Source organism: Vipera ursinii (genome assembly GCF_947247035.1).
Source record: "Vipera ursinii genome assembly, chromosome: 4".
NCBI classification, from domain to species: domain Eukaryota; kingdom Metazoa; phylum Chordata; class Lepidosauria; order Squamata; family Viperidae; genus Vipera; species Vipera ursinii.
In genome coordinates, this window is record NC_139514.1 from 57381160 (window position 1) to 57407882 (window position 26723).

Genomic DNA, 26723 nt, shown 5'->3' on the forward strand with positions numbered 1-26723 from the left:
ATTATGTAACAGTTGTTGCTGAATTCTGCATTAGTGATCAATAAAAAACTTGTCCTACAGTAATACAACTTTTCTAAATTCTGATTGCTACACAATAGAATCAAGCGTTCCTAATCTTTTGTAATTCTGAAACCCAAGGTTTTCCAATAAAATTGAATTGATGAACACTATCAATATCGTACCTAGCTAAACTAAGACATTCATCTCCACAATTTGATAATATTGATGACTTAGGAGACTTAAGACAAATTCATGGAAAAGTAAACCAGCAATGAACATGTTAACTGCTTTTGGGTTCAAATACACCATCATAATTGGTAATTACTAAAGAACACTGCAGGAAAAGACTAATACAGGTAGTCCTCAACTTACGCCACAACTGAGCCCAAAATTTATGTTGCTAAGTGAGAAATTTATTGTGAGTTTTGACCCATTTTATGACCCTTCTTGCCATATTTGTTAAGTGAATCATTGTAGTTATCAAATTAGTAACATGGCTGTAAAGTGAATCTGGTTCCCCCATTGACTTTGCTTGTCAGAAGGTTGCAAAAGAGGATCACATGACTCCAGGAACTGCAACCGTCATAAATGAGTCAGTTGTCAAGCATCCAGATGTAAATCATGTGACCATGGGGATGCTGCAATGGTCATAAGAGTGAAAAATGGTCATAAGTCATATATTTTCAGTGCCGTTTTAACTTCGAACAGTCACTAAGCGAACAGTTGTTAAGTCAAGGACTCCTGTATGCTCAAGTGTCTGATTGAGAACCAGGATGCTGAACTAAACTGGAATCTAGTAGTGATGTTGCAATCTTCTTAATATGGAAATTTTAGCTATGATAAATATCAGTGTAAACAATAATTAAAAATAATCACTGTGGAAGTAATAGATTAAATATTCCTTTATAAAATAAAAAAAACATACTAATTGCTGACAATTAACATCTATACAGACCTTCCAGTAGTCAGATTGTAAACTGTAGTACCTCTGGTATGCAGATAATGCTGAAATAGAAAAAAATTATTTATAAGAAAACAATACAAACTATAGGAAGTATAGCATCATGTTTCATCTTAAAAGGTGAATATATTTAATAAAAATATTCTGGCTGTATAAAGTTACTGCATGGGAGAAACAGAAATAAAATCATATAATACCCATTTATACAGAATTTCAGCAAAATTGTTATGGATGTAATTTATGTGCACTTAAGTTTACATTCATTTTCACATGCATTCAGAGATTTTAGTTAAATAAAATGTGCGTCCTGGTGAATATACACTGTGCCTAATAATCAAAAGTCTCATAGGTTCATGGAAATTATGAAATCCACAATTCATACACTAAAGAAATCATGTGAGAACTTTTTTTTTGTGATTTAAAAAAAAGCCACATCAAATAGGCAATACTGGAGACCGATATGTATTTATTTACTTTAAAATGCTATTATATCTTTTAATAATATAACAATTTAAAAATTGCAGCTTTTTTTTTAAAAAAAAGCTTGAATTGGACAGACAGAAGCAGCAGAGAGACAGAAGCAGCAGAGAAATAGAGTCGTCTTGCAGCAAGCAAATTTAATAAATAGAATAAATAAAGAGCAGGAAAGACAGGCTGGGAAGGAGCAGGATGTTGCAGAAATTAGTACCTGGGAACCAGGGAGGAGAAAGAGAGAATCTGAAAGAAAAGATAAAGAATTGGAGGAAAAAGAAGTGGGGATGGTAGAGTGGGAAATTTCAGGCTTTAACAGTGAGGGAACATAGCCCAGGAAAAGTAAAAAGTGAAAAAAGTGAGGTTCAAGGTCTTGGTTATGATCTTCAAGTCCTTACATGGCATGGGTCCGGGTTACCTCGGGGACCACCTGCTGCCGGCGTCAACTCCCCTCCGCCCTGTGCGTTCCCACAGAGAGGGCCTCCTCAGGGTGCCTCCAGTCAGGGTATGCCGACTGGTGGCCCCCAGGGGGAGAGCCTTCTCTGTGGGCGCGCCGGATTTATGGAACCAACTGCCGGTGGAGCTCCGGATGGCATCAGACCTCCGAACTTTCCGTCGTGGCCTGAAGACCCATTTATTTGAATTAGCTGGTCTGGCCTGACGGGGGATTATGGGTTTTAAATTGTTGTTTTAGAATTGTATTATTGTTTTTAACTGGGCATTGGTTTAATCTTTTTTAACTTTTGTATTGTTATTTATATATGCCCTGTGAACCGCCCTGAGTCCCTAGGGAGAAGGGCGGTATACAAATTAAATAAAACCTAAACCTAAAACCTAAAATCAGAAGCAGAGGAAATGCTGTGAAACAGCCCCAAAAGTAAAGACGACTTAGGACTAAGGGGTTTTTAAAAAGTTGAGGGGAAACAAGGGAACAAGAACAGCTGATACCAATCCTTTTGTAGGCTCTTTTTATTTTTCGGCAATAGATGTTTAAAAAAGATTGAGGAGGAAAAGTAAAGGACTACAGGGTAATTAATTACAAAGGGTAACAGCCCCATATTATTTTTAAAAAAAACGACTCTAAACAAGTGAACGCTCAGCTTCAAATACACAAAATAGGCTAGGTAAGGTACCAATGAAGAAACTACTGCTCTCCAGATTGCTACCCATCTCAAATTTGCTAAAGACTGCTTTGATGATTCAGCAGACTTCTGGAACAAAATTCTGTGGACAGATTGGTTGGAAAAAATATCTTTCTGCCACTGATGAGAAACAGTACCTTTATAGAGAATGAAATGATGCATTTCAACAAAAGAAACATTACAATCACGAAGTGTGGTGATGGGTGTATCATGGTTTGGGGCTGCTCTTCAGCCTCAGGAGATACGGCTTGCAATAGTTACAAGGAGAACTGAATTTAATTGTATTAACAACTGGACTGAATTAAGCTGAAACTTAAATGAATCTGGATGATGCAGCATAAAACCATTTATGTAATATTACAATAAAATGACTGAAACAAAAGAATTGTGCATTTTAGAACAACTGAGTTAAAGTTCTAGCCTTACCCAAAGTGAAATGTTACCATGTGAAGTGCGGGGTTCGTGAAAAAAAGTTCTAAAGAGTCAATGAATTTAAGCCAATATCTCCAAGCTAATGTGCAGGATTGACCAAAAGGTTCAGGAAACATTTGTTTTCTTACAGTTAAAAGAGGTGTCACCAGTTGCTAAATCTAAAGCTTCACATGCTAGTTGGCTTCACATATTCAGTACAAACACGACAAAATATCTATTCTGTGATTTTGTATGTGTAAAAGTACATATGCTTTTGTACATTTATATTTAATACATTTTCACGCAGCTACTATTTACAATTTTAAAAGGATATATTGTTTCTGATCTAACATTTTATCAACCTAAGTTTCATTAGGTAAAATTAAACATACTGTCTATTACATCAGGGCTTTTCAACTTTTTCAGCCACTGTACCACTTTTTAGATATGGCAACATCCGAGTACCACCAGTCGCCTAGCAAGGTGTCAAAAACTTGATGACCAAAAAAAAAAGGAAAAAAATGACAAAGTACAGGTAATCCTCGACTCACAATAGTTCACTTAGTTCACTACAGTTGCCAAGCATCTGAATGTAAATCACAAGACCCTGGAGATGCTGCAACATTGCAGCTGATTGGCGCACATGTATTTACAGAGGGGAGAACATTTTTTAATTGGTTTCATTTTTTTTCTTACTATATTTTAATTTTTTAAAAAACTTTATTTTTCTTGGATGATCATTTTATTAAGTTTGGACATTTATTTTTTCTTTCCTTGTTTGCAATATGGAACTTCATAATTTAGCCTCTCTTGGTTCTGAAACTAATATAAACCCACTATCCTGTGCCAGCAATTACAAATGCAGGAAGTCAAACTTAGATCAGAATTCGGTAAATCTCACCAAAGTGTGGAAATGTGAGAGCCCAGAAAAAACGAACAAGTTTATTGCAGAAGCTGAGGCCAGCAAATGCATGGGGGCTGACGTTCTCCATCAGCAGCCACAGCCTGCCAGCCCCTCAACCGGCACACTCTGGGGCTCCGCAGCCCGCTGCCAATACTGGGCCAGCCCTCCAGCAGCAAGTAGAGTAGGGGAGGGGGAAGACACGTGATGCAAACTGCCAGATGCACCTACTCCATCCCATCTGTTTTTGCTTGCGGCTGGAAAGCAGGTCACTGCTGGTCATCTCCTTGGCCTCCTGCAGATCTTGCCCTTGGCCCGTGCGTGGAGCCTGTTCCCCTTGCGCACCCGACACATCTTAGCCCCGCCTCAGGCTGCCACCAGCAGCTTGCGCAGGTCCATTAGGCCAATGCCACCGCCCAGAGCAACAGCCCCACCCAGCACAAAGGAGGCGAAGCGGCTGGCCAGCAAGCTTGCGTAGAGATGGCAGAGCACGCCCAGGGCAAGCAGGCAAAAGGCCACCCTGAGTGGGGAGAGCTGGATCCCCATCGACGCCATGGGCCCCCAGTCCCTGCTAGGATTGTGTGCCTTCCCCCCATCTCTTTTGGCCCTGGGCAGCCATGATGCCGATGGTGATCCAACTTTCCCCACTCAGGGTGGCCTTTTGCCTGGTGTCCCTGGGCGTGCTCTACCACCTCTACGCAGGGCTTCCTAGCCGACTGCTTTGCCTCCTTCATGCTGGGCAGACCTGCAGCTCTGGGCGCTGGCCTAATGGACCTGCATGAGCAGCTGGCAGCCATAGTAACGAGGTGCGTGAGAGGAATGCGCTCCACCTGTGGGCCAAGGGCAAGACATTCAAGAGGGCTGAGGAGATGGGACGGAGTAGGTGTGTCCGGTGGTCCACATCACGTGCTCCCCTGACTCCATGTGCTGCTGGTGCCGCTGAAACGCTGCTGCTGGAGGGCCAAGCCCAGTATTCACAATGGGCTAGGCAGCCCCTGCTGCTGTATGCTGTCAGCCCCCATGCGCTCACGCTGCCATAGATTCACCACCACTGGTCTATGGCAAGGAATGAATGTTGAAACAAACAAAAATGGATTATGTTCCTGCCCACTTCATAGACAGGGACTTAAAGGTATAGGTTCCCCCCGCACATGCGTGCTAGTCGTTTCCAACTCTAGGGGCCGGTGCTCATCTCCGTTTCAAAGCCGAAGAGCCAGCGCTTGTCCGAGGACGTCTCCGTGGTCATGTGGCCGGCATGACTAGACACCAAAGGCGCACGGAACGCTGTTACCTTCCCACCGTAGTGGTCCCTATTTTTCTACTTGCATTTTTACGTCCTTTCGAACTGCTAGGTTGGCAGAAGCTGGGACAAGTAACAGGCGCTCACTCTGTTACGCGGCACTCAGGATTCGACCCGCCAAACTGCCGACCATCTGATTGACAAGCTCAGCGTCCTAACCCACTGAGCCACCGCGTCCCTTAAACAGGGACTTAGGTATGTCAAAAGAATTACAAAAGGGAACAGACTAATTCAGAAGAGATAAGATCGAGAATATCAATGGCTGGGTATGAACAAATGGAGAAAACAACAATGTGACCAGTACAAAAGAAATAAGATTATTTGACCATACAGATATAAGGAATAACTAATCACTAAAAATAAATGAAGAAAGAGGAAATGAGTTTGGAGGAAATGAAACACTGAGAAAGTTGCAGTTAGAAGAAATTGAGGAGATCATCAGAAAAGTTTGAAGATCAAAAGTTATTATGTAAATGGACATGATGGAAGCAAAAATGATTTGCATGGATAGAAAGATGTAGAGAAGAACAATGAATGGTATTGATTTAAAATGAATGTGGTTGGGTTTTATTTTATCTCCTTCTCTTAATTTCTTTTCCTTGTTATTGCTTTTTTAAAAAAATCCCATTTATATCCCGCCCTTCTCCGAAGACTCAGGGTGGCTTACAATCTAAGAAGCACAAATCAATGTGCTTAGCAATAGCCTTCATTCTATGTATATACCTGCTTATTAGGGCTTTGCCCCCCCCCCCAAAGCGGCATTTTTACAAAGTCAGCTTATTGCCCTCAACAATCTGGGTCCTCATTTTACCTACCTCGGAAGGATGGTAAAAATGTAAGTACTGTACTATATATGTAGTACTGATCTAGGATTCTGAGGGGGAAAAATACTAAAATAAATTATAATAGACTTACCTTTTGGATAATCCTCCAATAAAAGGTTGAAGTGGCCTAACTGGCAAAAGAAATCTGATTCAACTTTTCCTTCTGCTTTTAATATTAACGATTCATAGCAGCCAACAGCCTGGGAAAAAAAAGGATACTTTATAAATATACTCTATTGATAACATATACTTTAAAATTGACTTTTGTTGCAAAGCTAAGAAGCAATCCCATATTTTGTCATCTTACATAATATTAGTTTTTCTTCTAGGGAAATATATATGTCCTAATTTTACTGCTATGATGATGATACAATTATATTTAAGTTTCATTTTAAAATTAAATATTATTTTGCTGTTACATGCATCATTTTCCATTCTGTTAATAAAATAACCTAATCATATCATATATTTCAATAATTATTAAATATTAAGATGATTGTTTAGTTTAATACAATATAAGGTTTTAGTATTAGTCACTTGTCTACAAGAACAATTCTGCTGTAGCAGAAATTATAAATGAAACAGTAAATGTTATTTTAGCATTAAATACCACACAGTTCTCGCATAACGTATTTCATGAAACTAGAAAAGTTAAATTTTAAATATAGTAGCTTCAGATTCATGTACATGAGAAGTATCTTTTTATAAGCCATATCTAAAACTGTAAGAGAAACAGCTCTGTGAAATATCATAGGTTCATTTGCCACTCAAGTTTGTAAAAACCTAGATGAGAATGAAGAACAGAGGAGTAAGAAAAAAAATCCTTCAATATTTCTGTGTAGTAGCATGCCTATGCTTGCATTCTGAAAATTTCTACCTACTTTTGCTAATTAATAGAATGTGTTACATTGTATGTACTATATTAATTAGGAAACATTTTTGATTGAAAGAAAAAAGTGATTTAATTATATGAACATAGAGGATTGAACAAAATTTACAATGGCATTCACTTATTTTTGTCTCTTTCTTTCCCCAAATTTGTTAGAATGCACTTTTAGTCTTGATCCTACATTCTCAGCACTCAACAGCATTAACTAATAATAATAATACTCGAGTATCTTCCTCTTGCACGCATCTAATATTTGATTAAAAGCATAAAGTTGCTTTTTCCATAAGCATATGAAAATAGGGGGGAAATGCTGTAGATAACAGTCCTTTGTATTAAAAAGAATGGGACCTAAGCTTGATGGATATGTTGGCAATATCAGCAGTTACATGAGAAAACAAAGAAGCAAATGACAGAAGAAACATACTGCACAGATTAAAATACTCGTATGTAAAACTACTTGCACTGCTCTATCGTGTTTGTTTTATGAATACTAAACTGAATACTGTCTGCCTTATGACAAAATTTTCAATGTGAAAAATAAGCTGCCTATCTTGAAAGTGAAATCAAATATCATTTAACAAAAATACTTCAATGCTGAAAAAAGTATTTGTAATACAATCATCAGATTGAAGATAAAAAAATCACCACTCTATATCTGTAATTACACTAAACTAGTCAATCCTATGTCTTAGTTTTTTGAATATTTCATCATAGCTGAAGGTTAGCAGTTTAAATGTCCAGATTTAATTTTAATAATTACCAATTACTTCCTCCTTGAAAATAAACTGTCAAAGTGTATTGGTTTGGTAAGAACAGACATGTCAAACACAAGGCCCGGGGGCCGAATCTGGCCCGCGAAGTGGTTTCATGTGGCCCACGAAGCCATCCTGGAAACAGTGGGGGAACAGCCCTCACTCCTTTGGTCCTGGCCCAGAGACCCTCCTTCTGCCAGAGACCCTCAGATCTGTCCCACTCCTGCCCAGGCCCCCATAGGCACCCTTGATGCCAATGATGTAGAGCTGGCCATGCCCACCCAGTAGGCCACACGCACTCTAGCCACGCCCACCCAGTAGGCCACGCCCACCCTGGCCATACCCACCCGGCCCCTTGAGAGCAACCACAATGCTGATGCTGCCCTCAATGAAATTGAGTTTGACACCCCTGGGTAAGAAGAAGCAGAGATGTAACTGTCTGATTTTTACATTGAGTGTTAATAAGGGAGGAATTCTTCCTTCTAAGACAGGGGTCCTCAACCTGTGGCCCGCGGCCCACTACCGGGTCATGGCACTCACCCCCACTTGCGGCAGCCTGGCAAAAATGGGGCACTGTGCAACCTAAACGGGATGCTGCAAGGCAAAAATGGGGTGGCACTAGCGCCCATGCGGCGAAAATAGGGCAGGGCTAGCGAGTGTCACATGGGCACTCGCAGTTGTCTAACTGCTTCTGCAAATTTTGACCAGAAAAAAGAACTCAAATATAAGTCTTGCCATCTCTTTCTTAAATAACGTTAAGTAGGAAAAAATCATACAATGAACACTGAAACAAGTGTTCAATTAATGTTGAAACAAGTTCAATGAAAAGCCGAATGCTAGTAGACATATTAGGGCAAACCTACTGGGCAAACTGTATCAGTTAATTTTCATCATATGCAAATCAACATTACATTTGATAAGTTTGGTATATGAATATTATAGTACATAGAAAACCTCTAGATAATAAAAGACACTGATTATTTTTAAAAATTAATTTTGTTAATATATATATATGTGTGTGTTATTTATTATCAACCTGGTTATTATGTAATAAAAAATTAAAATTTGACTTTAAAATAATTTTAACAACTAATTCATGTTAGTGGCCAAAATATGTCATCTTAAAAGCAACTTGGAGTGTTTTTAGAAGGAAGATATTTAAGGCCCCTTGGTTAATACAGCAAATCTGTTCTGACTAATTAAAACAAACCAAAAGCAAGAAAGAGCAGTTTTATAAGTGTCTCACCAAAAAATTTCAGCTATCAAATTTCTCTAACTTAAAACTGGATTCAATTATCATTTGATCAATAAGATACAAATTATAAGAAATCCTTGGGAACATTTGGAGCAATACATGGTGCTCCAAATTTATAAGTGAATGAAATTTTTCATTCTTTGCTATTAAGTAAGAAAAAAGAGCTATAGCCTTATTTATTCAGGAAGAAAGCTCCCATCAATGTCATTTGCTTTTTAATGTCATAATTACACATTTGCAAATTATGAATTGGAACAAATGCACATTACAATTAGATGAATAGGAATTTGTAGGGTGGAAAATGTAATGAACAATATCATAAAAACTATCAGGAGCAAAAGGCTAGGACATAGGTTTGGTTCCAATTAAACTAACTTATTATTATTGATGCCTATGCACAGGAATCTACTCAATGGATTAACATTATTTTGACACTAGATAAGGTAAATGGAATTCAAGAGGGGGTTGGACTTAATCCATTTGTGGCTATGGAGAAACTCTTAGGCTGATTAATCTTTTGACTCCATCCCCAGGTTCTGCCACTCCTTCTCCTGCAAAAACCTCCTGAAGGTATGCCTAAATTATTGTCATTGTTGGCCTCATTTTAATTTTATTCTGTGACTCACTCAGAGCTCTGCTAAAAAGTACAAATCAAAAGACCTCAACTGTAAATAAATTATGGTATTGGAAAAAGTACATTTAAAGAACAATCAACAGGAACATGCGATCTCACATGCATTCTTCTTAGCTCTCCTACTTTCATGGTTCCCAAATTTGTACATCATGACAAATTATAGTTAATATAAAGATAAATATATTATAAAAAAACAATTTCAATTCATGCCCTCTTATTATTTGTCATTTCATAACTATAATTGATCTTTCTAATAACGATGTGGATAATGTCTGAAGTGATGATATATTTTACTCAGTGCTATTACACTATTATAGATAAATGGACCTTACTATGTACAAAGAGAACACACGGGAATCGTGTCACAATAACTTATCTGTTTTGTTTCCATTCTTCTTTATCTTTTAACCAAGCAGCTCTAAATTAGGCATGGAAACACAGGAACGGAAAAGAGGACTTTTCAGAGAGAATGATGTACAGTAACTAAATATTCTCCTTCACAGGCAATTTTACTGTACATCCTAACGTCTGAATTGTTCTCACAGTTTAGATCTTCAAAGTAAACTTCAGCCATTAACGCCAGAAAAGTACATTTATACAAAATGTATTCTTGAATACAACTGAGTCATCTCCATAACTTCAACTTATTAATAGCTAAAATACTAAATACTACTATATGTAATAATTCTAATTATTACAATTAGTAATAATTGCTAAATGAGAACCATAAATTGATGGTACATTATGTACAGTTGCAAGGATGCAACGGAGGTTACAGCAAGCTCAAGGAGGGTACAAGAGAGGCAACTGGGGAAGATGCACAAGGGTGGTGCCATGAGAGTCAGGGAGGCATGGTAAGAATTTTCAATTAGAAAATCCCAATTTAAAGTTCAGAAACTTTCTCATTCAACACAGAGTATTTCATATTCAAGATTGTGTCTTTCATTCATTTGGGAAACAAATAATTTTGAATATGTACTCCTAAAATGATTGGGAAGAACAAATGCAAATATTATTGAATTAAAGGAGTTTTGAAAACAAAACAGGTAAACCGGAATGAATTCAAAAACACTTGGGGCATTCCTACTCCTCACAATGATGAAGTACTTCACATTACTCATTATGTGACTATTTGTAAGGAGACATGGGGTTGTCCTACATAACAGTTGTTTCAGAATGTTCTGGAAAGATAAATGGAGTAGTCACAAACCCCATAATTGTCATGCACGAGAAACATAAAATTAATTGCAAAGTTAGTACTTCTTTTTAATATTGTGTAAAAAGCTTTAGATAAATTGTTAAATATCTCAAGAAAAAGTTGGGTACCTTCTTTTAATGCTTCCAGGCACTACAGTCAGGAAGCATATACAAGTTACTGAGATAAGGTAAACACTTTGATGATCAGCTTAATACAGCTTACCTAAAAGAAACTTCAATAGTCAAGCAAGAAGCTAGGAATAGACAAGGTCAACTATTATGAATAAATATGGCAATCTTCCACAGAATTCTGCACAAAACAGTACAGAGGTCACTGAGGAAAAGACGATCAGAGTGTTTCCTACTTTTGTGTTGAGCAGTTCAAAATTCTACACAAAATTGCACTTTTAATATGTAATTTTAACATGCCACAAAATGCAGTAGAGGTAGTCCTCGACTTACAATCATTCAAAGTTACAATGGCATTGAGAAAAGTGACTAATGATCGTTTTTCACACTTATGACCATTGTAGCATCCCCACTGTCACATGAACAGAATTCAAGCATGTGGCATGTGGCATGTATTTGTGAGTTGCACTGTCCTGGGGTCACATGATCACCATTTGTACCCTTCCCGGGTGGTTTCCAACAAGCAAAGTCAATGAGGGAATCCAGATTTGCTTAACAATTGCATGATTCATTTAATAACTACAGTGATTTGCTTAACAACCGGGGCAAAAAAAGTCATAGTATGGGGCATAACTCATATAACTGTCTTGCTTAGCAATGGACATTTTGGGCTAAATTGTGGTCATAAATCAAGGACTACCTATATTGCAACAAGCATTTCCTGTTAATAATATCCAGGTGAAATCTGGCAAGTTTAATAACCTTAAAATTCACTATCATTTCTATATCACTATTATCCCACCTTGCCAAAAAAATGGTTAATTAATTAACCATTAATTAATTAATGCAGGTATACTGATTCTTCCCTAATGTAGCTCATGGAGCTTTTTTAAAAGCAAAATGTGATACAGTTCAAATTAAATGAGTTCGTCTTTAAATCTCAAATCTCCAACTTAACAAATCAAATCCTCCTTGAAACCTAAATCTCCACCATAAATTAAATCTAACTCATACATATCTAGTAAATCTATCTAGAAAAGAAAATTCAATGTACCAAAAAGTAGAGAGCTTTCATCAAGAACAGGACTGTAAGACAGTACTAGAATTCAACTGAAGACAAGCTTGCACAAGTGGCCATCAAGTGCAGCATATACCAAAGTGATGCACTGTCCCCACTACTTTTCTACATAAGCCTATACCCCTCAGACAGATAATCACAAGGTCCTCTTTGACATGGATAAAATCAAGCTTTATGCTAAGAGTGAACGAGATATCGGCTTGTTGATCCACCTGACACAGATCTACAGTAAATAAATTGGGATGTTATTCAGACTCGAGAAATTGGCCAGATGGTATTAAGAAAAGGAAACGTAGACAAAATTGATGGGGCGGAACTAACAGTGGGTCACATAGCAGTCATACAGTACCTTGGTATCCCAGTCACATGGGAATCATATTGAGGAGGGAATGAAAACAGCAAAATCAAGTATCACCAAAGGAGAAGACAGATCCTGAAGAGGTGAGGGTCTAATGCAGGGGTGTCAAACTCGCAACATCACGTATTGTGACTTTTTTCCCATTGCTGGCAATGGGGTGGGCATGGTTTCACCATGATTCATCCAGCAGTTTGACACCCCTGTCTAATGTAATAATAATAGATAATAGATAATAATAATCGACAGGTTGTACCTGACAAGAAAACTAGGGCGCAGAGGGCTATTGCAAATCCACCAAACTGTAGAAGAAAAACGAAGTTTGAATGACTATGTGAATCAAAGTACAGAAAAATTGCTACAGGTTGTGAAAACAGAGCGCATTATAAAAATAACAGAAACAAAGGCAGAATATAAGGAAAAACAGCTGGATGACAGATTAAATAGATGGAAAACCAAAGCTTTGCATGGACAGCATTTGAAAAACATTGAAGGAAAATGTGATAACAACTTGACATGGGCATGGCTTAAGATGGGAATCATCAAGAAAGAAAAGAAAGGCTTAATACTGGCTGCTCAAGAACAAGCACTACAAATTAATGCCATGAAAGCGAAGATACAAAAATCCACTGACAATCCAAATTGCCAAATTTGCAATGACAAAGTTGAAACTGTTTCACATCTAATATGTGAGTGCAGCAAAATTGCGTAAACTGATTACAAAGCTAGACATGACCGAGTTGCTAAATTAATCCACTGGGCATTTTGTAAAAAATACGACTTGCCTGTGTCCAAAAAATCATGGGAGTGTAAGGTGAAAAAAGTTGTTGAAAATGAGAGGGTGAAGATCTTGTGGGACTTTCGAATACAGACAGATCACCATTTCGAACACAACACGCCAGATATTGCAGTTGTAGAGAACCGAAGCGTATATCTGATTGATATCGCTGTACCAGGAGATGCCAGAGTCGAAGAAAAAGAACTGGAAAAAAATATGAAATATCTCGATCTGGCCATCGAAACTGTGTGATTATGGATGAAACATGTAATAGTGATACCCACTGCCATCGGGGCACTGGGAACTATGTCCAAAAACTTTGCAAAATACATCAAGAAACTGCAGCTTCCTGCAATAACTCCAACAATGCTACAAAAAACTGTGCTACTCAGAACATCTTACATTTTAAGAAGGTACCTGGTTGATACCTAAAGATGCTGGCAGCAACCCATGTCAACCATCAGCACCAGTCAATTTGAATGTTTAGTTGACTGCAAAAGGCGGCCTTACTAGGAACTGCCTCCATCCTGCGACGATATCTGTAATACCATGAAACATCCACATCTGTCTATCTCAGGTTCTTGGTAAGGACTCGATAGGTAGACAAAAAAGCCAAACCTAGTCTGAACATCTGGCTGAATTTATTATTATAACAACGATGATGGTGATGTTGGAACGGACCTTGGAGGTCATCTAGTCCAACCCCCTGCTCAGGCAGGAAAACAAATGGCTCTCCAGTCTCTTTGTAAAAACTTCCAGTGTCTGAGCATTCACAGGTTCTGGAGGCAGGTTGTTCCATTGATTAATTGTTCTAATTGTCAGAAAATTTCTCCCTAGTTCTAGGTTGCTTCTCTCTTTGGTTAGTTTCCATCCATTGCTTCTTGTCCTGCTTTCAGGTGCTTTGGGAGAATAGCTTGACTTCTTCTTCTTTGTGGCAGCCCCTGAGATATTGAAACACTGCTATCATGTCACCCCTCGTCCTTCATTAACTAGACATACGCAATTCCAGCAACCATTCCTTATATATTTTAGCCTCCAGTCCCCTAATCATCTTTGTTGCTCTTCTTTGCACTCTTTCTAGAGTCTCAACATCTTTTTTACATTGTAGTGACCAAAACTGGATACAGTATTCCAAGTGTGGCCTTACCAAGGCATTGTAAAGTGGTATTAATACTTCACGTGATCTTGATTCTATCCCTCTGTTAATGCAGCCTAGCACTGTGTTGGCTTTTTTGGCAGCTGCAGCACACTACTGGCTCATATTTAAGTGATGTTCACCAGTACTCCGAGATCCCTCTCACAGTTACTACTATTGAGCAAGGTACCACCAATACTATACCTGTGCATTTGGTTTTTCTTGTCTAAATGTAGAATCTTCCTTTTTTCACCATTGAATTTCATTTTGTTAGATAGCGCCCAATATTCAAGTCTGTCCAGATCCTTCTGTATCTTAAACTTATCTTCTGAAGTGTTGGCTATTCCTGCCAGCTTGGTGTCTGCAAATTTGATGAGTTCCCAATCATTGATGAAGATGTTGAAGAGCACTGGGGCCAGAACAGAGCCCTGGAGCACCCCACTACACACTTCCCTCCATGTAGATGCAGTTTCATTGAGGACCACATGCTGAGTATGGCTGGTCAGCCAACTATGAATCCATCTTTTGGTGATGCTATCTAACCCACATTTTTCTATCTTATCAAGTAGTAGTCTGTGGTCTAGTTTATCAAATGCCTTACTGAAGTCCAAGTAAATTATATCCACAGCATTGCTCTGGTCCACTAATTTTGTCATCTGGTCAAAGAATGCAGTAAGATTTGTCTGGCGTGATCTGTTTTTGACAAACTCATGTTGGCTTTTGGTAATGACTTGGTTTGCCTCTAGGTGTTCGCTGATTCGTTGCTTGATTATCTTTTCCAAGATCTTCCCAGGTATTGAGGTCAGGCTGATAGGTCTGTAGTTTCCTGGATTCATTTTTTCCCTTTTTTGAAGATGGCAACTACTTCAGCTCTTTTCCAGTCCTCTGGTAGTTCCCAGTGCTCCAGGATCTTTGAAAGATATAGTTCAGTGGTTCTGAGATCACATCTGCCAGTTCCTTCAGAACCTTGGGGTGTAGTCCATATGGTCCTGGTGATTTGAACTCATCTAGGGTGGATAAGTGCTCACTTACCATTTTCTTGCCTATCTTAAAATGTGTTTCTAATCTGCTTTTTATGGTACTGTTTTTGATAGGTTGGGACTGTTTTTTTCCCCTTTGTGTAAATACGGGTTGAGTAGTTCTGCTTTCTCCCTGTTGCTTGTCACCTTCTTGCCACTTTCTCCCACTAGTGGACCGATCATTTCCTTAACTGTTTTCTTGTTTATTAAATGTTGAAAAAAGGTTTTTTTGGGTTATTTTTGACTTTTGTTATGTTAGTTCATTTTGAGCCTTAGCTTTCCTCACTTCATCTTTGCAGGCTCAGGCTATTTGCTGATATTCTGCCTTAGTTATGTGCCCCACTTTCCACTTTTTATACTTGTCCTTTTTGTCTTTCAATTTACCAGACAGTTCTTTATGTAGCCGTGCTGGTTTCTTTTGAGAGCTGTTATTTTCCTTCTTCGTTGGTATTGTGCTAGACTAGGCTTTTATTATCTCACTTTTCCAAATTTCCCAAGCTTCTTGAATTGTTTTCCCCTTGAGGATTCTCATCCATGGAAACCTTCCCCACGCTCTCTATAAGTTTGTTGAAATTAGCTCTCTTAAAGTCCAAGACTCTAGTTTGACTGTGTTCTATTGCTTGTGCTTGCATAATGTTGAATTCCAATATTGCATGGTCACTCCCAAAGGTTCCTGTGGTTTCAACACCTTCTATCATTTCATCTCTGTTAGTGAGAATTAAGTCCAATATGGCTGATTCCCCTAGTTCCCTTCTCTACTTTCTGCTAGGATTGTCAGGAATCTATTTGATCTTCCACTTGGTGCAGAGTTTGTCTCCCAGCTGATGTCAGGGTAATTAAAGTCCCCCATTACTATTGTACCTACATACCTTAATTAACTAACTAGCAAAAAGTTTATCTATTACCTCTGTTTGGTTGGGTGGCCTATAGTATACATCTATGACAATGTCATTTTCCCCCCTTTTATATTGACCCAAATGGATTCAAGACAGTTTTCATCATTGTTGTGGTCTATTTCTGTAGAGATGTAGTTATTTCTTATATAGACCAACTCTACCTCCTCTTTTATTTGGTCTGTTTCTTTTAAATATTTTAAATCCCTCTAGCTGTGTGTTCCATTTGTGGGTTTCATCCCACCAAGTTTCCGTAATGGCAGCAATAACATATCTGCCCTCATTTATCTGAATTTCTAATTCACCCTGTTCGTTCCTCATGCTCTGTGCGTTGGTGTATAGACATTTCAGTCCTTTATGACTAACCCTGTGTTTATTTTCTACATAACCTGTGTGGTGCCTGAGTTCCCCTATTTTCTTACCATCTGTTTGATTAGTGCACTTTGTGTGGCACTTGCTATTAAAAGCTTGATTTTGCTCGACAGAAAGATTTATATTCTTCTCCACACACACATCTATGTTATATGCACTGATAACCCTGTAATTTTTAGATTGCAGGGGACAGGAATGTTCTATGTCAATTAACTCACTGTCCCCATCTGGTGAGTATCAAAGCCACTGCTCTGGATGTACCGTAAATCAGAGTATCCAGAAGTACGTCAGTATCATGATACTAAAAGATGAGTGGTTGAAAGAATGCCAGAGGTGGCAGCAGCAGCAGGCATGGAAGATCAAGCAGAGGAAGTGTCATGGCAAGACAAGGCCTGCATGAGATGTTCCTGTCAATACTGCAACGATCTTACCTTAAGCCATTTTTGCTTCGTTTTTGGTTGCCACAGTACTGGGAGGGGGGATGGGTGGTTTTAATGTTAAACAATATTTTGTCCTGTGGGAACCAAGGTCATTGTTGCCTGACTTTTGGCAGGCTGACCCTTCTTTTAGACAGCCTACCAAAGTATTCTATTGGGGAACATAGTTAATTACATCGTGCTGGGGTGGAAAGTTCAGCTTTGTAACATTGTAATGCTTTGGAGGGAACTTCAGACTTGGTTTCACTTTTGACTGTGCTGATACTTTGTAGCCAATAAACATGTTCTTTAAGGAAACCTCTTGTCTTGGAATTCTGCTTTACTGGTGTCATCTATTGGAACCATGACAGTTCCACTGACAGATGGATGAGGTAGCTGACACTGAGAAATCCTTGATGTCACATACCACCCTTAGGGATTTTTTTATACGCCAGTCCTAAACTCAGATAACTAGGGAGGGCTAGCAAAGATCTGGTGACCTATTCCAGTATTAAAATCCAAACTGAAATCAAAATGTTCACAAAAAAGCTCAAAGATAGCACTACAAGTGGGACCCGAGGCTAGTAGGTATCAAGAATGTGATTGGGGAAAAATAACCCTCTATGAACTTGTAATCCCAGATGGAAAATGCCTTTGGAGTGCAAAATGCTGATGAAGTCTATGACAAAAGAAGAAAATGAACAAAATTGTATAAACTGGGAATCATGGAAAGCTAGTTATTATCAAGAAAGAAATGAGAACAACATAAATAGGTATTAATATGATCAACTGGACTGGAAATGGCTACTTTAAATCATGGGTTTATTACATTACTTCTGGAAATGACAGCTTCAGAAGGAATGCAATAACACTGTAACAAATACCACTCAGTTGAAAATGACAGAATAATGATTATATGAATTGAAGCTAAACCTCTGAATCTCAATTTTCCAAATGTATGCACCAAGAACAGATGCAATTGAAGAATAAACAGAATAGTTCTATATTAACATTCAAGAAGCACAACAAATGAAAAATTATCCATCCATCCATCATGGAATATTTCATTGCCAAAATTGGTGACAAAAAAGAATGAGAAATTGTTAGACCATCTGACTTAGGAGAAAGAAATGAAAAAGTTGATTGTTTAGTTGTTATCAAGAAAACAGGATCAATACTTCTTTTTCAACTGACATGCTGCTTGCACATAGGGACATCTCCAAATCAATTACATCTTTTGAAACTTATGGAAAAATACATTTCTGTAGGTGATGCAGAAAAGTGGCTCAGATCATCAATTATCTGCTGTAAAAATTCATCTCAATTTCAGATACTGCAACACCAAAGGGAAATACAATTTCATTTTCAAATGCAGTTGAACTAAGGAACAGGCTTGACTTATAGGTAGTCTCAACTTAATAACCTTTCATTTAATAATTGTTCAGTTACAACAGTGCTGAAAAGTGGCTTACAACCATCTTTGCACTTGTGCTCCTCACAGCATCCCCATGGTCACATGATTAAAATTCAGGTGCTTGCAATCGGCATATATCTATGAGTTTCAGCATCTTGGGGTCATGTGATCACCATTTGCAACCTTCCCAGGAGACTTCCAACAAGAAAAGTCAATGGGGGAAGCAAAATTCACTTAATGGCCACATGGTTCACTTAACAACCACAATTAAAAGGTTTTAAAATCAAGCCAATACATTTAACAACCACATTGCTTAGTGACAGAAGTTCCAGTCCCAATTTAGTTATTTAGTTATAAGTCAAGGATTATATATACTTCTTGGAAAAACAGCTGATGAACTATAGGTAGTCCTCAACTTACAACTACAATTGGGACCAGAATTTCCACCGCTAAGCATTATGGTCATAAATTGCAATGTCTTGTGACCATATTGTTTAATGAGACCAATCCAGGCTGCCATCATAACTCCAGATGCATGTTATTAAGCGGGAAGCAGAAGGAGTTCCAGATAAGGAGTGTGAAGTTGCTGCAGGGATGTGAGGAAGCCTGGGTAGGCCCAGCATGGGCCACATAAGCTCAGGGAGGTGGGGAAAAGAGGTGCATTGTGTTAGTGAAGGGAGGTTTAGGTTTTTAGGTTTTATTTAATTTGTATACCGCCCTTCTCCCTAGGGAGGCTGGGCAAAGAATACACTGTGGTTCCAGGGCTTCTTGGCACACAGCTGCTCTGGGGCTACAACAAGCCTCAGTTACCCCCAGTCCAGTGCAAGTTGCCATGCTCCAGGATACTCCAGCAGCATGGAGAAAAGCCAGAGCACTTCAGGAAGCACAGGTCAAGCTGAGCTCCAGAATGGTCCAACAGCATGGAACGAAAGGTTTATTGGCATACTGTGACTACCTATGGGGCTTCTTGTAGCCCTTGAGCTGCAGTGCTGTCCAAAGTCCAATGAAAACAAAGAAACCGTTGAGTAGGAAAGCTAATAGAAGGGCAAGTTAAAATGATGGGTAGCAGAGATGAAGTAAAGCAGATAAATGTGATGTTTTAATGTAAAGCTAAAAAAAACCGAAAAAAATTATTGGAATGAACTTTGCAAAAAAAAATGGAGGAAAACTAACTAGAGCTTTTTTACCCCAATGAAGAAAATCTGGATACCATTCACCACATTCAAAGGAAAAGTAAGGGGCAGAGATGGGAAAGAATGATCTTAAGAAAATAAAAAATACATGGAAGAAATATGGTGAAGTATTATATATGAAAGGTTATGTTTTTCAACCATATAAATAACAGAAATCTGTGTGGGAGACCTGTATTGGAAGACAAAGTAATATGGGGAATGAATCAGCTGGCCAAAAGAAAAGTCCCTGGGATTAATGGTATTCCATCAGAACTGATTAAATTAGAACCAAAAGCAGGAATGACAAAAATATATACCAAAAATATAGATCATTTATGAATGATTGAAAGACTGGAAAAAGTAATAGTCATCTGAACTTTAAAGAAGGGTCACATATAGGTCTGCTCAACTACTGCACAATAGCTCTGACATCACACTGTAGCAAAATTTTGTTGAGACACAACAACTGAAGCACAAACTAGTTCAAAAGATGTACAATAGGAGTTGTATTCCATTACCATTTCCATTCAATTTATATTTAGAGGAATGTCAACTTAGGCAAATTGGAAATTAGGATAAACAATCGAACATAGGCATGCACAACATGTGGCCTGTCTAGCAGTCTTGTGCAATCTGTCAGTGTTCCTGTAACTACCGTAGCCACACTTGTGAAAACTGGACAATAAAAAGCATACAGAAGAAAACTAGACTACTTCAAATTACAAATTGCAAATTTGGGGGTGACTACTGCAAAACCATAGACAGCAAAAATACCACGAACATGATAGACTACTTCAAGTCAGAAGTATCAGTAAAAGTTATGATTATCATGCTAAGGATGTCTGATTTTAGTGAAATCTTGTGTTTAAATTCTTAGAAAAATCAATTACACCAGGAATATTACACCAGGGATGTATCAGGACTCCTCTGTATAGATACATAAAACAAGATAATGATTTAAACACAGAAACATCAAAGTTTTAAAACATCAGAAAGAATGGAGAGGGCTGATCTATAAAGTCAGATGTAACTCTACTGTCTGACAGAAAGTATCACAAGGCAAATCTATATTGACCTCAATTTGGACAACTATTAATTACACTACTAAATGTATTACACAAATGAGACACAAATACATGGATTTATACTAATTAAATTAGGATTTATTCCAGGAAAGCCAAAAAATCCCTCTCTCTGTGAATGTTTGTATACATACACTTTTTTCAATGAAAATAATTACATTTCTGAATAAGTATGCATAATCAACCTAAATTAGTCTAATAAAATGGCTTTGTTCCCAATTTCTACTCATCTTCCGATGATAATGTTGCAATTATTTTTTATCATTTTTCTTCTAAATTCTCCACTGAACTATGGAATAATTCTGAGACAAAAAAAATTAAAGAAATAAATGATAAATAGAAACAATTAGCATTAAATGCATTTACTACTGCATGAAAAATTGTTACATTCTGAAAAATGCAGGGAAACCAATTTTTCTGCATTCACCCCACTCAAAGTGATGGAAATAAGAGTGGGCCAAGAAACAAAATTCCTGTGTATAACTCCGCCTCAGAATATAACATTCCGATTAAAATTTCCAAAAAACTGTGTGATATCTTCTGACTTTTTTTATTGGTAAAACCCTATTTTTGTTTCATTTACAATTTCTGAAGATTTTCCTGGGGAGGAGCTACATACTTACTTTAAAATTCTCTTTAGGCAGTTTTCCTTCCGACAGAGAAAAATATTAATCTATGCTATTTAAATATGCAGGGACGCAGTGGCTCAGTGGGTTAGGACGATGAGCTTGTCGATCAGAAGGTCGGCAGTTTGGCGGGTCGAATCCCGAGTGCCGCGTAACAAAGTGAACGCCTGTTACTCGTCCCAGCTTCTGCCAACCTAGCAGTTCGAAAGCACGTAAAAATGCAAGTAGAAAAATAGGGACCACTAAGGTGGGAAGGTAACAGCGTTCCATGCGCCTCTGGCGTCTAGTAATGACCACGGAGACGTCCTTGGACAAGCGCTGGCTCTTCGGCTTTGAAACAGAGATGAGCACCGGCCCCTAGAGTTGGAAACAACTAGCACGCATGTGAGGGGGAACCTTTACATTTACCTTATTCAAATAAGCACACATATAATCGACATACTTTTAAAAATCATATTATAATAATACAGGTACTCTTCAACTGTCACATAAAATTGGTCTGGAATTATGACAGCCTTAGAAATGGTGCTTTACAGCCCTTGAAACCCTTCTGGCTGTCACAAAATGTTGCATTACCACTCCTGCAGTCGTGAGATCATGGCGCGTAGAGACCCGTTTGCACTTGCCAAGAGCCCTGCAATCATGTGATTGCTATTTGCAATATTCTTTACCCACTTTCCTGCAAAGACAATCAGAAAACAGGAAGGGAAGGATGTAAGCTACTGCCACCTACTGAGAGGAGTCCTTCTCGTTCCTGGGAGCTGCCTGAAGCTGTTTGCTGATGGGAGCTGACGGGTGCAGAAATGGAGCTCCAATGGTGAAAATTTGAGTTCTGTTCTTGTACCCTGTCAAAGGAGATCCCTACTGTGCATGGAGGGGAACTGAATTCTTTTGGTAGACACCTTTTCATCCATCTCCGCCCCCCAGATGAGAAGGAACAGAGACCCAAGCAGAGAATGGAGAGGAAATGTGGTAAAAGTGGGTGGGTGGGAGAGTCGTTGGGAGGCCTGGCATAGATTGAGTGCAAGTGTCTCTCCACTCGGGGCTAAAAAATTTATTTATTTATAAATTTTATTGACTGCCCATCTTACCATAGGGTAACCCTGGGCGGCTTATAGTCATAAAAATATGTCTATACGTATACAATTAAAACATAAATAATTAAAATCAAACATTAAAACCTAAGGACAGATGGGGAGGGCAGGAATGGAGTGGGGGGAGGTGGGATCTCTTGTTACTTCAATACACGTCCTTGAATGGAAGCAAGCACGAAACTCCAGCAGGAACATGTGACAAAACAGAGGTTGTTTTATTCAGCTCCAATGCACATAAAGTAAAAACAAAGTCAGCGCTGGTAGCACATCACTCCCAACGCTTACATAGTTGCCAGGTACAGGGCTCCGCCCTCAATCCATAGACCAACATCTGCCCACACATCCACATAAACCCTCCTCCCCCCTACAGCTCCGTTTGCTGCTGTCTCCAGATACCATCCCCATGCGCGTAAGTCAGCCTGCCTCCCCCCTATCCAGCAACCCACCCCCAGCCAGGTAAGCAGACCAGGTAACCCCCACCCTTATTCCCAAGCGTCTGGCCCCACCGTACACAGCTGTACAAGGAGAGCCGCGGCCCAAACCACCCTCCGCAAACCCGAGGAGGTCCGTTCCTGAACTCTTCTGGTAGGCAGCCATCCCGGCAGGGAGCTCCAAACACTCCACTGCCCCCCAAGGTCCCCATGCCTAACTGGTCAGCAGCAGAGCCACCGAAACACTCCAGACTCAGTGTAGCCCTTTCCAGCGCTTCTTGGAACAGCTGTTTGGCGGCAGCACCCTCCGTCGCCTCCCGGATCAGCTGTTTGGCGGCAGGCCTGGCAGGAAGGTCCATTTGCTCAGCCATGCCTGCCAGCATTCCCAGAAGCAGCTGGCAGGCGGCCGAGGAAGCAGGGATCAGCTGGCAATCAGCAGGCCCAGCAGGAAGGCCCGTCTGCGCAGCCGCGCCTGCCAGAAATCCCAGAAGCAGCTGGCAGTCGGCCGAAGAAGCAAGATGCCCAGGAAGGCCAGCAGCGTCCGTGGGAACGGGCGAGTGACATGGCTGCCTGGCAGTAGGCCACACGAGGAGACTGTTCGAGGGTGGACAGGGGTGAGAGGGGTGAGCGCAAGAGACCGCCACCCCCACAGAATGTCGGGCCCACAGGGCTTGACAGGCAGCTCCCCCTACCAGGGCTCCACCTGGAAGACAAGAGGTTACACGTGAATGATCATCCACCCGACCGTAAGGTTCTGCCCTTCCCCCAACTGGCTTCCCTGGATGCTGGCGATGGAATGCCCGAACTAGGCGGGGTCCATGGACATCCGTCTCCTTCACCCATGACGCTTCTGTCATGGGATTACCCTTCCATAATATTAAATATTGCAGCCTCCCCCTCCGCACCCTAGAGTCGAGGATCTCCTGTACCTTGAAGTGACCGTCATGTATAGGTTTTGGACCCTCCTCCTCTGTTCCATGGGGTGATACTCCGGCCAGCTTTAGCAGGCTGCTGTGAAAGACTGGGTGTATCTTACCCAGATATTTGGGCAGCCGGAGCGGCACCGTCACAAGGTTGATAAGTTGTATCACCCTGAAAGGCCCTAGGAACTTGGGACCAAGTTTTTTACAGGGTACTTGAAGCAATAGATATTTAGTGGATAGGTACACTAAATCCCCCACCTGGAAGGGTTTAAACGGTCTCCTTTTCTTGTCCGCCTGTTCTTTACTTGTCTCTGCGGCCTTAACTAGGGCTTTGTTTACTGTCTCCCACACCACCTCCACCTGTCTCATCCATTCTCTGGGTTGGCATGAGAGAGGCTCCCCCTGGACATACTCGGGAATGAGGACAAAGTCATGGCCAGACACCACCCTGAATGCAGAGAACCCAGTGCTGCTATGCACTGCGTTATTATGTGCCACCTCAGCAAATGCCAACAGGTCCACCCAATTAGATTGCTGATACAACACATAGCATCGTAGATACCGCTCAACCATGGCGTTTGCTCGCTTTGCTGCCCCGTTGGTACTTGGATTGTATGTCGAAGTGAAGCCTTGGGAGGATCCTATAAAGCGAACAAACTCCCTCCAGAACTGAGCTGTAACTGCACCCCCCGATCCGAGATGATCCGTTGGGGCACTCCATGTAGGCGGTATATGTGGGTGATGAACATCCATGCCAGCCACCTGGCAGACGGTAATCCCTTCCATGGCACAAAATGCGCTTGTTTGGAGAACAGGTTGATAACCGTCCAGATGACATTATAGCCGCGGCTCCGGCAATTCGACTACGAAGTCCATTGCAATGTCCTGCCAGTGTCTAGTAGGGTCTGCTATAGTGTGAAGTAAGCCCAACGGCTTCCCCGTACGAGGTTTCGCAGTGGCACAGGTGTGACAACCTTGGACGTGGTCTTCGATCTCGTTTCATACGCAGCCACGAAAAACTGCCGGCGAGCCAAATGTAAGGTTTTCAAAAACCCAAAATGTCCCGCCTGTTTGGCATTGTGACACTGATACAGCACCCTCTGTCTCATTGTATGAGGTGCGTAGATCTTATCCCCGTGCCAGGCCAGCCCATCCCGTCTCATCAAACTGTTCGGATGGCTTTGCAACCAGATATCTCTTTGGAGCGCTTTCTGTAAGTCATGAACCAGGTCATCCGTTGTTATGCGAGATACAGCTCCTGCCACCTCCTGTTGGCAAGGGGGCATAATTGCTTGCACCACTTCCTCCCTCTTGCTTTCGTATTGTGGTTATGAGAGTGCGTCAGCCAGGAAGTTCTTTCCTCTCGGCACGTATCTTAGGGTGAAACGGAAACGCCGAAAATATTGGGCCCATCTGACATGTTTTGCAGACAATCGTCTTGGCGTTTGTAACACCTCCAGGTTTTTATGATCAGTCCAAACCTCAAATGGGGCTCTAGCCCCCTCCAGGAAATGTCGCCAAGTCTCAAGTGCCCAATGTACGGCAAAGGCCTCTTTCTCCCAGATTGCTCAAGCCCGTTCAGTGTTTGTCAGCTTTCTGGACATATAAGCACACGGTTGCAGGGACCCGTGCCTATTCCATTGTAGGATGGCTCCCACCGCAACATCGCTGGCATCCGCCTCCACAATGAACGGTAGTTCGGGGTCCGGGTGAAGCAGAATGGGTTCTCTGGCAAACAGGGCCTTTAGGACCTCAAAAGCCTGTTGGCATGCCGTAGACCACACTAGTTCCTGCCCAAGATGAGGCTTTATCGCTGTTTGCCGTGTGCACAGGTGGTCTGTAAGGGGCAAGGCTATCGAGGCAAAGGACGGGATGAATTGCTGATAGAAATTGGCAAACCCCAAGAAGCTTTGTAGTTGGTGACAGGTCCTTGGTGCCTGCCATTTCAGAACGGCTTCAACCTTTTTGGGGTCCATCTCCACCCCTGCCTCAGATATTCTGTACCCCAAATAGTCCAACTGGGTCCTGTGGAACTCACACTTAGGTAGCTTCACGTACAGCCGAGCCTGTAACAACTTTTGCAGCACCTGTCTTACCAGGGCGACGTGTTCCTCCATAGTGGTGGTGTATATGAGGATGTCATACAAATACACCAGTACTCCTCGGTACAGATGTTCATGCAACACCTCATTAATTAGCTGCATGAATACCGCAGGAGCACCTTGCAATCCAAACGGCATAACTCTGAATTGGTAGCTGCCGAGTGAACAGTTAAATGCTGTCTTCCATTCATCGCTGCGCTTAATCCACACCCTGTAGTACGCCTCCCTCAGGTCCAGCTTTGTGAATGTCCTTCCTTTCACCAGCTGGGCTAGAAGGTCTTTCATCAGGGGGAGGGGGTACAGGTGTTCCACACATACCCCATTGATGCATCGGAAGTTGACACATAGCCGTAAGGAGCCATCCTTCTTTTCCTTAAACAGGACAGGTGCTGCTATTCTGGAATGGGCTGGTTGGATAAAACCCCTTTCCAGGTTCCGATTGATATACCGCCGCAGTTCCTCCATCTCCCATGGTGTCATAGCGTACATACGGGGTTTGGGTAATTTTACCCCTAGCTCTAATTCAATGGCACAATCCGTTGGTCGATGGGGTGGCAGGATGTCACATTCTTGCTCATCGAACACGTCGGCCAGATCAGAGTACACCTGCGGGACCTGGACTTCCTGTCCAGCCTCTGCCTTACAGGCTCCCACCCCCTCAGTTTTCCCTTCTGGTCTTACGGGGTGATGAACTGGGGGTTGGGGTCCTATCCTGATACATAGGTGACAGCAACCTCCCTCCCACCAAATCGTTGGACTCCATTTATCAAGCCAGGTAAGCCCTAGAATCACTGCCTCAGTCATAGAGGGTACTACTATGAAATGAAGGATCTCCCAGTGCTCCCCCATCTCCATCCAAATAGGTTCCGTCACATGAGTAACAGGTGCCCCCCCAAGAGGGACCCGTCCATCTGCTCAAATCTGAGTGGGGTGGCTAATCGTTCCATCTTAATGCCCACCTCGGACA

The 26723-nt window shown here is 40.8% G+C and overlaps 1 protein-coding gene across 5 annotated transcripts in view; it reads right to left on the reverse strand.

The window, feature by feature from the left end:
- Positions 1 to 26723, reverse strand: part of KDM6A (lysine demethylase 6A) — a 167951-nt gene that overhangs the window by 118515 nt on the left and 22713 nt on the right. For 4 of the 5 annotated variants that reach the window (XM_083362453.1, XM_083362450.1, XM_083362451.1 and 1 more), the window contains exons 3-4: positions 6102 to 6210; positions 956 to 1005 (exon numbers count right to left, since the gene is read on the reverse strand). The exons of the other annotated variant lie outside the window; for it this stretch is intronic. In XM_083362453.1, the coding sequence (XP_083218579.1) occupies positions 956 to 1005; positions 6102 to 6210 (159 nt within the window). The remainder of the gene's footprint in view (positions 1 to 955; positions 1006 to 6101; positions 6211 to 26723) is intronic. 5 annotated transcript variants of the gene reach the window in all.